Below are 13,092 nucleotides of genomic sequence, written 5' to 3'. Positions count from 1 at the left end.
AAGGAAAATAAATAACAAGGCTTAATAAAGCCACAATAACCTCTTTTAGCAAGCCCATTATGGATTCGACCAGGCACACAATGGAGCGGATGATGAGGAACGGGTTCTAATATATCTGGGACAGACTATTCCTCAAAGAATTCTTGGAATTACTTGTCTTGATTCGATTCCAGATTTTTCAGGGCAGTAATTTAGAAACCGGGTCGACCGATAGACTGGATCATCGCCTGGACATCCTTACGTTATCCACTTCCTTTTGTTCGAAAATTAGCGAATACATGAATGGTATTTTGCTTTGTTCATAACTTGTGCAGTTAATTTTCGTATTAGACTAATTTACATAATTTATGTGTGAAACTGGCGAGTTAGTACGACTTTGCTATTAGTCGACTAAATATTGCTGCAGTGTATTAAAAAAATTATTAAAATTATTATTGCTGTTGTATCTTTCAATAGTATGTTGATAAACTTCTGTAGCCCTATGTGTTTTTTAATTCACATATTCTTCATCTATTTGTCATTTGAAAGGTGATGGTAGCGAAATTGCACCAATGCAGGCCACTCGTGTAATTTTTTTTAAAAAATATTTTAAGAAATGCTGCTTTGTACCGAAATAGCGTGTAATGTTTATGATATTTGGACATATATATGGGCACAGCCACACGTTTGCTATTCGTATTTCACCGAATCGTTTCACGCTTGGCGACCACACGCATTCACACATTCAAATATTTGTCGAGCATCGGTTCGTTGCTATAACGACGTATGTTCGTCGGAAATCTAGAAAATGGAGAATTCTCAAACAATAATTTCGGTACAATTTACCGATAAAAATGGGAAAACGGCGAGTGCCGAATATTCGTCACGAGCAAGCACCCTATTCAATAATCGGCAAATAACGAATGTGTGAATGCGCCCTAATAAAATCTCGCATATTTATATAACTATATTTAGCTATATAGAATTACATTTCGGTGGTATCAAAATTGTTACTCCATGCCTGCAGGTGAATTTGTTTTCCCTCTCTAACAATCATTTCATCCTTTCAAATATATTTAACAAGTAATTTGACCAGTTTGAGTGACATCCCGACTCATTCATTACCCGTAAAGTAAGAAGGGTTCTGGGAAAACGATATTTTGGCTCATACTACCCACGAGGGTTGTAAATCGAATTCTACCTTCGATGCTATCAAAGGCACTAAATATCATACAGAACAGCCTATGGCCGACAGATGTTTGTCGGATTGCAATCCTTTTTTTTTTTTTTTTTTTACTCTTTCCGCCCTCTGGGCACTAAGAGGGCCTCTTTTAGTAGGCCCATTATGGGTTCGGCCAGGCCCACAATGGGGCGACCGGGTGGTGAGGGACGGGGCTCGACATATCCGAACGGACCACCCCCCGAAAAATTCCTGGGGATTTTCGACCCGTTCGGATTCGATCCCGGGTCCCCCAGAGCGGTAGGCTACCACCTTGACCGCTCGGCCATCCGGCCGCTGGATTGCAATCCTATTCACCTCAACTAAAATGAGGTATAATCATTTCATTCGTTTCAACAGAAGAAAACAAATATTAAAAATAAAACTGTTTTATTTTAATATTTGTTTTCTTTCGCCAACTATGTATTTATTAAGATACTATTAAAAAGTATTATCAGAGAAAAAATAGAAGAAAAAAAGAAAAACAAAATGTATCGCGCAATCTGGGAAGCGCCGCTCGGGCGGGCATAAAAATATAAAAGAAACAATCAGTATATGTATTATATGTAATTATTTACACAGATTAAAAACGTAGAAAATAGTGCATAGTATTTTTACGAAATATTAATATTAAATTCTAATTATTACATAAATTCAATCTTCTGATATATATTTTAATTATAATTTTATTATGACGACGATGAAACGATTGGTGACGTAAAAGAAAGAAGAAACCATTTATAAACGATTTTAAATAAAATAAATTAATAATTAAAAAACACAAAAGAATAATTTATAGAATATTTATACAATGAAAACATCGGTTATATTTATGAAAATAATTATAAATATAAATCATTAATTGCCAAGAGCGTCACCAAGCGTCGAAAATCGATATTACACAGAAAACTCTTTAGTGAATAGTTTACCCACGTGATAGAAGCATGGGATTGTGGGATTGGTGTCAACATTGATCATTGATTCTTCCTCGTTGAAGGTTTGTGGTCAGCCATTTTGGAAGCGATGTCTACGTTTCCCAGAGCTTCCGATAACGATGCCTGGGCTCTGTTAGCCCTCAGATCAGCACCGACAAGCCCAAAAAAATCTTTATGGAGCCCGGAACCAAAAGGGACGGCCATTGCCCGCTTGGAAGGGAGAGAGTTCGAATATATGATACGCCAAAATCGCATCACTATTGGACGTAATAGCAGTCGGGGTGAAGTGGACGTTAATATGGGCCATTCTAGTTTTATATCGAGAAAGCATTTGGAGATATACTTTGAAACACCTCATTTTTATATGATATGTAATGGCAAGAACGGTGTTTTTGTTGACGGAGTTTTTCAAAGGAAAGGTGCACCACCTCTTCAATTACAAAAGACGTGAGTAGAAAATTATTAAATATTCTGCCAAAAGTAATTAATTTAATGTATAATATCGCCCACAATTTCTAACAATCGCCAATGTTTGAATTGGTAAACAGAGAGCAGCGTGGTTATTATCGGAGTGGTTCTTAATGGCGGACGGCGTGGTTGTGTCAATATTTACATTGATTTGCAAAGATTGGTCCTTTAAAATTTCCTTTTATTATTATCATTTTCATTATCTAATTAAATACATACATATATATATCAATAAATTATTAAATATATAAAAGAAAAATTAATTCATCAATTTCACAATTATTTATTTATTATGAATAATTTATTGTTGTTGTTGTTGTTGTTGTTGTTGTTATAATGAAGTTATAAGAGTAGAAAATAAACATGTTCTGATAATGATTCAATGGAATTTTACTATTTTTTTTTTTTTTTGTTGTTTACTTTTTAGAATAAACTTTTATCATCATTCTGCTTTTGTTATATATTTTGTATTGTTTTTCCTATTTTAAGATTATTTCAAAATGTATTATTATTACATTAGACAAAAAATGTATGTAAATTATAAGAATTGGCGTTTGTTAACTTGTAGGAACATTTAACGTACTCGTAATACATTTCTCATTTCTCGAAAATATTCTTGTTGATGTTTACTTAATGATTAAAGACGTATCCCATATCTTTGTATATCAGATTTACTTAAATTAAATATATAGGAAGTTTGATATAGCCTATACGAAGTACTATATTTACATACAAATTAAGAAATTAATTCAAAATATTCATTTGTTTTAATGTAACTTAATATTTTTAAGTTTGTTTATTTTTTATTAAAAACTTACAATTAATGAGAAATTGTACCCTGTTTGAAGACAGATTTACTTCGACGAAGCAAAATTACTTACTGTTTCGATTAGGAAGTTTTTACGATTCCTAAAAAATTAAGCATAAAACTGAAAAATATTCTATTTAATAGTATAATATAAAAAGATATTTACAATAAAATATTGAAAACAACATTTATTTTTCATGTTTATATTTTTTGTTTAATATTAAAATAATTATATTTTTCAGTTTTCTAATATTTAAAATTATTCTTCGGTCTTATTAAATTTCTAAATAATTTGTCAGTATTGATTATATAAATTTTATTTAAATAATATATTTAATGAAGTAAGTTACTCAATATTTCAGACATTTTATATAATGCTTCTTTATTTCATAATTAAGTAACAATATATGTTTTGTTTTATAAAAAAAATTGTAGTGCGTAAAATTAAAAAATCTTTTCGGTAAACAAATATATTAAAATTATTCTCAACAATTATTATTAATAAATGTGCTGAGATGTATTATAAAATATTAGATAATGTAAAATTGTGTAATCAATCTAAACGGCTGTTATTATTCGAAACTAACTAGATTCGTAATATATTTAATTCAAGAATTTGTATTAAATTTAAAAATAAATTAGCAAAAAAAAAATTTATTTTGTATTTATCAATTTGATTTTTTTAAGTAATATATTTGAAATTCTGGTTAATGTTACCTGTGGTTCCAAGATGGCAGCTCGTCTGATTCCAGCAAGGAAACAGTGGGGACGCATGTTCTAACCTAACCTAACCTATTCTAATAATTTTTTTGGTAATAATTATGGTAAATTTATTAGAATAGGTTAGGTTAGGTTAGAATGTGCGTCCCCACTGTTTCTTTTCTTCTATTTGCTGGAATCAGAGACGAGCCGCCATCTTGGAACCATAGGTAACATTAACCGAAATTCTTTATATTGAGCCAAATATAAATGATTTTTATAAATTTGTGGTATATAACAAGAAAATTAGGTTTATCTTGGTCTTCTGATGTTGTTGTTAATTAAAGATAAAAATCAGATTTAATTGTTATAAATTTGTGACAATTTTGCTTCCAACTAATTAAAGAATAATAATAAATTTGATTTCTGGAACACAAAAAAAATTATGTATCACTATTATCATTATCGTCAGTGACAATGAATTTTTTATTATTAAGTATTTATTTAATATAAATAATGCAGAAAGCAAATAATTGTAGCAAATAATTAATTATTTGTTTACTTACTTTATTATGTTTACATATTGATTCGTTTTATTTTTGGCATGTAAAATAATTACGGAAAATTATGAATAACGATTACAATCAAAGTTTCATATATATATATATATATATATTATTGTTAATAAAAATGCCGAGTAAAATGATTTTTATAATTAAATATATAACTCGTTAAAATAACAAGAATTTTTTAAACGTTAATCTAAAATGATTTATATTGAATACTTTATATTTGTTTAAATGTTTTTACAATTTCAAGAATAAATTATTTTTATTTTGTAAAAGTATTTTCACTTAACTTTAAGATATTCTGAAAAATTAATTTTGTATATAAATATCTTAGCTTATAAACAAGTCGAGCGATTCTCGTTAAACTAAACGATTAATTACATTTATAAATTATATTAAATGTACCATTTTTATTGAGAAATATTTTCAAGGAACATATAATATACTTTTAATGACTCCTCTGTAGTATTTGAGTTTATATTTCAGAACATCTGCCCAGCTTTGATTAATTTCGTTGCTTATATCTTAATTGAAAAAAAATCAGATTCATTATAGGCTTATAATTACTTGTTACAAGTTTTAAATCTTGTCCTTTGACTCAAGAATTACTTGAACTTTGACTATTCAACATTCTTGTTTATGGTTCTGTTGAAAAGCAGCTTAAAGCATTGAATAAACAGACATTATTTGTGCCTACTCATCAAATAATTAACATTCTGTATCAGAGTATGCCAGAAACATATGTATGACATTCTATTCTAAAATCAGTATTATTAAATAAAAGTCTTTTTATATGTATTTGTAATTTATATTAATAATTTTTTTATTTTTATTTCTGAAAGATATTGACTCGTATTTTTTTTTTTTTCGAAATTATTAACTATGAAAGTTGAAACTCTTATGTGCTGTAGGAAATGTAATTTTCTTTTACTAATTATATTTCATTTAACATAAGAATTCATTGTTCCTATATAATAAGTCGAGATGACTTAGTATATAGGAACTCAGACTTCCATTACTCAAAAAATAAATTAGTACTTTAAAGACGAATATGTTTTATTTTTGAAAATATTAAAATGAATAAAATTTTTAAAACTTTTCTAAAAATATAAAACTGTTTGCTGTAGCTCATGTCCAATGAAGAAAACTGATTAGAGAATAAATATTGAAATGTTTCTTGAAAATATCAATAGTTTAATTAAACATTTGTTTAATATTCAAAATGAATTTCATTATAAATTCTTCGTCCCAGAAGTGATACCATTTAAGAATTTGTATTAATAACGATTATATTATTAAAGTGAAATGAGGTACTATTTTTTAATGTAAACACGTAACTGGTACAATAATTGAATTTCAGGTAATTTTATAATTTTTTATGAATAATGTCTTTAGACTAGCTATATCTATATAAATTTTATAATTTATATAGATTAACTCTTAGCTTTTTAATTGATTCCAAAAAGTTTTCAGTTGTTGAACAGTTGAAAATTATGACTTAGTATTGTTTCAATTTCGTTTACATAAAATAATTAAAATTCTATATAATTTTTGCTAGAAAACATGAATATTTTTTTCTTTTTTTGATAATTAAATAATATATAACTAGAGCTGCAATTATTATGGATAAAGCCATGACCAATTACTAATTTGGTCAGTTCAGTTGATATAATATTAGTACTGGTAGTTATGAAATGCAATATATTAAGGGGCACACAAAATTAATCAATTGGGTTAAAAGAAACTTCTTTTTGCTGTTAAAACAGATTAAAATAAAGACTACAATTTAGAACATAATATAAAAATTTTAAAACTATTTGTGCCGCTCCTTTTTCTGTTTCTATCTGTAGAAGATTATCATCATTGAAAGTACTTGTAATTACATTTGTTTTTAAACTTATTATTATCTTTCTTCTGTTTTAATGCTAAGCTAAAGAGATCATTTTTTAGTTCCTATTTATTATTAGTAATACTTTTCTAATGTTTAGTAACTCTAGTAACTAATTTTGTTTTAGGTTCTTCAGTGTAATAAAGTTTGACAGTGATTTTTCAGGATGTAAAAAAAAAATCAGATAAATGTTAGACTTTTTAAAAGAATGTTTAATCATTAATCAGCATAAATTTGCATGTAACTATTGCTGTATAACTGTTTTGTATAGTTGTATGAAAATGATGCCATATTTACATAGAAATCTTTATCAAGTACGAGCACCATAATTATGTCTCATCTCTTGTTATAATTTCAATAATTTATTTATTTTTTAAATTATCAAATAATAAAGCATGCTATATTGTGTGTTTTACGGATTTATCGATAATACTTTTTCTTAAAATTATTCAAAGAAATCAAAAATTAATGAGAACTTTTGCTTACAATTTCTTTGAATAATTCCAAGAAAAGTATCATTAAGGAAACTAAATACAGGATAGTGAATTCTTTGATGAGCTGAAAGCTGAAGTACTTTTTTTATTTATAGCAGCGTATGCTAAGTTTGATATAATTAAAATAAATATGTAGTTTTGTCTGAATACCTTTAAAGATATTCAGACAAAACTACCTTTTAAAACATAAATTTTGGAGTATGAAACTTTTACAGAAAGTAAACAGAAACATGTTTTCATTGAAATTTTTATTGAAACCAGCTGCATGATTTATTAATTTATTTACAGTGAATGCAATCTACTTGAGTTAGCTCCTGCAACAAAAATCTGCTAAAACAAAGTATTTACAATGTACAGCAAATGATAATTACTTTGTAAACAAACAATAGAAATCATTTTGAAAATTTGATTTTTTTAAATGATTGTTTCATTATTTAACATGTGTAAAAGCTAGATTGATCTTTAGCTAAGTTAGTAATAGAATCACTATATGATAGCTAAGTTACCTGATTAACAATTGGGTTACACGGTAGTCATATTCTTAACTTTAAAATCATACACACTCGATTGAATTTGATTCAAAAAATATATTTTCTATTAATTTTATTTATTGTAGAGATCAAATAAAAACTACATAAAAATCTAAAAATTAATATAGGTTCTACATTAATTTTAAATAAATTCCTGAAGTGTTGCTTTAATAAATATTTATGTCAACTTTTTCAGCAAATTATGAAATAATTGAAATATTAAATATGCTAAATTTAAATGCTTGTTTTAATTAGTGTAAAATAAATATTAAAACAATTTAAATGTGAAATTGACAGAATTAAGTCTTTCATTCAAATTTGAAATGAAATACATTTCAGAGCTAATCGAAAATATGTTTCTTATAATTAGAAAATAGTAGCGCTAATGAATTATATTCATTTAATAATTTCCTAGTTTCTATTTTTTAGTTCTGTTTCTTTAATAAATAATTAAGTAAACATTCTTTTTCTACTAAATATAACAATGTCTTGCAATGAAAACTTTAATGTATAACATCAGTATTTGTTGATTTCATCATGACTGTTTCATTGTTTAACATTATTTATGGCTGATAAAAACAAAAGATGTATAGCCAATCTTAGGGTGCACATTTTTTAATAACATTTTTGGGTTAATTTAATCTATCTTAAAGAATTAAAAAAAATTTTTTTAATACAGAATAACATTACAGTATGGACCTACCATATGTGGCCAATATGTTCTAAGATCTCTCATGTAAGTGAAAATTTTCATAAAATAGTGAGCCCCGTTAATTATTAATTATTTCCTATACTAACAAACATATGACACTACTTTTACATAAATAAGACAAATAACCACCGTATGTTTTATCCAGTAAACAATAAATAGCGTGGTACTGTAAATCATAGAAATGACTTTGAAAAATTTTAATATTCTCTCTTTCTCATGTTTGCAAAGTAATTTGTGAAGACGAAACAAAGAAAAGCACTGATATCAAGCAGACATGACATGTTTCAAGTGAGAATGTCTGACAACAATGCTGCCAATGGACCTTCTCCACAATACTTTGTTCAAGGGTAACCTTGTACCAAGTATCGTGAATAAACATGTATAGTATATCTGTACTAAAAATTTAAATAGTTTCAGAGTTTTTATTTTTTTCATAACATATCTGCAAATACCTGCCAATTCCTCAATAACTGTACTTTCCCTACAGGAGTTAAATTATCTGCAATCTAGGGAAGTTTCATACCATGTGACAGCATGCTAGACAAAGACTGATGCAGATCTTAGTGTTTAATACAAAATAAGGAAATGAATGAGCATAATTGATATGCTGCAAGACTTTGAATGCAGTATATCACTCATTCAAATGGTGCAGATTTAGCTTGAAATTAAGAATTTTTATTTTATATATTTTTCATTTCTTTCTGCATTGCCTGAAGTGTAAACCTGAAACCACATACGGCAAGTTTGCATTTGGTGGAGTCCTATTGTGTTAGTAAAATTATTTATTGGGAATTGGAAAATAGGATAGACAATTGCAATATTTTTTGAATTAACCAATCTGTTCTTAGGGATTGTGAACTTTGGTGTTTACAAGATTTCTTTACATTCTTAGAATAATTAACTTTAATCAACTGTATTCTTAGAATCTCACTTTCTAAGAATCTACATTATTCTATCTAGTTGTATTGAAACAAATTCTTAATACAATAGAGTCCTCTTATTTTAATCATTTTTGGTATTTGTCTGATTATGATATTGATGATTATAATCAACTAGCATTAAGCAGTGTAAGTGAAGGAGAGTATTATTAGGACCAGCCCAAAGTCAGTATGAATGCTGTACTGACATAGGTCCCCTGCTCTTGTCCAGATTCTGTGTAATTTGAGACAAATATAAGTAAATTGAAGATTAAGATTAGATAAATGTGGACAAAACCAAAGTGCTCACAACGAATGGATCGCTAGCTACTGTTTACCTCAATGGAGTCCAGTTTGAGCAGGTACAAGAGTTCAAGTACCTTGGGTCACTGATCCAGGAGAGGAAAGTGGCATCGTTGAAAGAAACCCATGCCCAAATTGGACAGGCATCACATGCATTTGCCTCACTCAAATGGTGTGCATGGAAGACGAATAACATCTCCATGATGACCAAGATTTGCCTGTTCTGTACTCTGGTCATGCCAATCCTTCTCTATGGATCAGAAACTTGGACCCTGCTCAAGACAGATTTGGCCAAACTTGAGACCTTTCAAATGAGATGCTTGAGACAGATTCTTGGTATCTCCCTTAGGGATTGTGTTACCAACAACGCCATCAGCCAGATGCCTACAGCAAACCAGCTGTTGAAACACAAATTCAACAGCAATGGCTGAGATGGTTTGGCCACGTGTGCCAAATGGATACTAACCGAATACCTCACCAACTGCTCTTTTGACGGTGACCTATTCTGTGGAAAATCCAACGCACCGCACCTAAGAAAACGTGGACCAAACAAATTGAAGATGACCTCAAGAACCAATGGCTTAATCTGAAGCAGGCGAAAGCAGCAGCCATGGATCGAGGGCAGTGGAGGAGCATTGTGGAGAAGGCTTGACTTCCTGTGCACCCACAGCAGCATACTGGTTGCGCGGACACTCCCAATCAAATGCTAGCTAGGGACCGAAGAAAGATTAGATTAGATAATGGAATAAGTCAATGCAACAAGGGAGTGGTCTTCTGAGAGGAGTTTCTACAGAAAACTGGTCCCTGTTTAGGTGTTAGACATATGAAGAAAATTCAAAAAACTCTGTGGCTAATCTATTTGGTGAGGTGCAAATCCATGGCCAACTACCAGTGTTTAGTGGTTTTACACACTTGACCATTGATAGGTTAAATTGGAAGATAAATGAAATGGGTATAAATATATTTATTTCACATATAAATCAAAAGATTATTTATTTGTCATGTTGTTATATCTTATAAATAAAAATTAGTCTTACTTAAGTAAATTTTTTTTAAATTAAATATTTTTGACTTTTTCTACAAGGCATCATATGAAGATTTGCATCAAGTTCACTTTGTTTGGGCTGGCCCTAACTATAATTAATGGCAGTTCTGGTTTTATTGATTCTGATATTAAATGGACATTTTATAATTGCTTTAACAATTATAAAATATGTAACTAGAAAATGATTAATATTGTTGGTTGATATGATTAACAATCAATAAAAAAATAAATAGTAATAAATAAGAAGTTTATTCAGTATTGTTTACCTTCAGTCATCTTTAAAAATATCTGAAGTATAATTGAAATAAGAAATGCCAGCAAATTAAATAACTGTATTGAGGCAAATGGTTAAAACAATTAGTATTCAATAAACCAACCAACGCCTAAATAATTGGGCTAATAAATGGCTATAATTAAATAATAAATATAAACGAATTTGGTATAGAGGTAAGCGTTAGGCGCCATCTTATATCTAAATTAATAATTTTAATTTTAATAAATAATTTAGAACGTTCTGGAAGAAAATAACTGACCCGGGGCGGGGATTGAACCCACAGCCTCCGCTTGCCGTGCAGTGCGCTACCAATTGTGCCACCCGGACCCCACGTCAATCATCACTTCCAGACGTATTTAAATTTCAATATAACAAATTCATTTATATTTATTATTTAATTATAGCCATTTATTAGCCCGATTATTTAGGCGTTGGTTGGTTTATTTAATATATTACATCTCAAAGCCCGAAGTTATATCAATTAGTATTCAGTGTGAAAAGAGAGCTTTGAAAATGCCTATTTATCCAAAGATGATGATGATGAAAACTAAACTTTGGTTGTAAATGTATTATAACTTAACATTAAATAATTGATTACAATAAGCGGAGTGTGGTTGAGAATTTGAATTATTCCAAGAATGTAAATCTCAAAAACTAATCTTTAAAGAAGGATTTGTTAATTGAAAAGTGTTGCAATGCTTTATCATTTTTTAGCTCCTATCTAATGAAAGACATTTACAAATGCTTGCAGATGTAAATTAAAGATTTCTAATATATTAATAACTAATTAATTAAAATAAAATAAGATAAAATTGGCGAGTCTAAATAAGCTTTATTTAGTCTATATAATTATATATATATTTAGTCTCAGCAGACCATGTTGACAAGACTTTTTAAACTTCGACATTGCTTGTTAAAATATTCTTAATACCTTGCTTAATACAGTACTTAAATAAAAGTTCAAATTTCTTAAAAAAGGCTGAATAATTTTTAGTCAAGCTGGATCTAACCAAATTGCTAGAATTTTGATCACTGACAAAATAACTTTTAAATGTAATTTAAAAAATTCCATCTTTAATTCCGGCAATTTTTCAACAACAAAGTTAAAAAGCATCAGCTTTATCTAATAGTTATGTGTAGCTTCATTCTTTCTTTTAAATGTGAGTTTATTTTTAATTTATTCAAATCTTAGAATGTTATATCAATGATGTAAATTAAAAAATAAATAAAGAAGAGAGTGGACCTGAAATTACTATTAAATTTAAAATATTTGACAATATTAGTGGCTTTAAAAATATTCAAGGTAAATTGAATATTGTTTATTTGTGCATATTATCGGCTTTACTAAGTTATTTATGCATTAGTTATTTTATTTATTCAAAGAAACGTTTATCACTTATAGGATTTGTGAACTGTATTAAGCTTATTTCTTCATAAATAGGCATTTTAAAGACAATGAAATAAAGTGACTGTTAAAAAATTCTGTATGCCACTGATTAATAAGGGATATAAATAATTAAAAAAACATTTCATTAACTAGAAAATACTGTGCATGTTTTTAATAGAAATGTTTGAATGTAGATGTCCATTTTAAATGGACGAAAAAGTTCATATTCATAAACCTTGTAACATTGAACTGGTATTGGTGTTTGAGCAAGTTTTTTTATTAATATACATGGTGTTTATATTTGATTTTCTCACCAAATCAGTCAATTACATTAAGCTTCATTATTTTTAAAATTATAAAAATTAGTTATAATACTATTGTAATATGTCAAAATACTCTAGTGTGGTAGTTTGTTAAAAGTTTGTTATAAATATCGTAAACCAATTGTTGGGGTTCTTGTCTGCATTTTAAAACCCTCAAAAATGAATGCTAACTGAAGACTGTTATAATAATTTAATACGAATGAAAAATAACTAAAAATTATAAATACAGTTGAGTCTATTTAACAGGGCATTGTACAAGGAAGCAATGAGAACTATGACAGCAGAATTTTTAGAACAGCAGTTAACATAAAACAGCACTATTATGAGGAAAATTCGTAAGGGTCTACCTTTAATTGTATGGTACATCACCATTCAGGACACATAGTAACAGGACTGTATAGACCATGGTATATGTTATGTGGTGATATCTTCCTTGGTCAGTTTTCTAATACACAGACAGTCAAAGATTTCTTACAGAATCATAATGAACAGATTTTATTGCACACACATGTGACGCAATTACATATTAAGAAGATGATATA

General features: G+C 28.5%; 1 protein-coding gene across 1 annotated transcript in view; it reads left to right on the top strand.

The window, feature by feature from the left end:
• Nucleotides 1-2,132: 2,132 nt before the first annotated feature.
• The window catches only part of LOC136978872 (forkhead box protein K1-like), a 67,587-nt gene continuing 56,627 nt past the window's right edge, over nt 2,133-13,092 (top strand). Inside the window, exon 1 of the mRNA XM_067274694.1 lies at nt 2,133-2,580. Coding sequence (XP_067130795.1) covers nt 2,222-2,580 — 359 coding nt within the window. The 5' untranslated portion in view covers nt 2,133-2,221. The remainder of the gene's footprint in view (nt 2,581-13,092) is intronic.

This window comes from Centruroides vittatus, unplaced genomic scaffold, assembly GCF_030686945.1.
Source record: "Centruroides vittatus isolate TY-2023 unplaced genomic scaffold, ASM3068694v2 contig_559, whole genome shotgun sequence".
Classification (NCBI taxonomy): domain Eukaryota; kingdom Metazoa; phylum Arthropoda; class Arachnida; order Scorpiones; family Buthidae; genus Centruroides; species Centruroides vittatus.
This window is presented reverse-complemented; position numbering and strand designations above follow the sequence as displayed.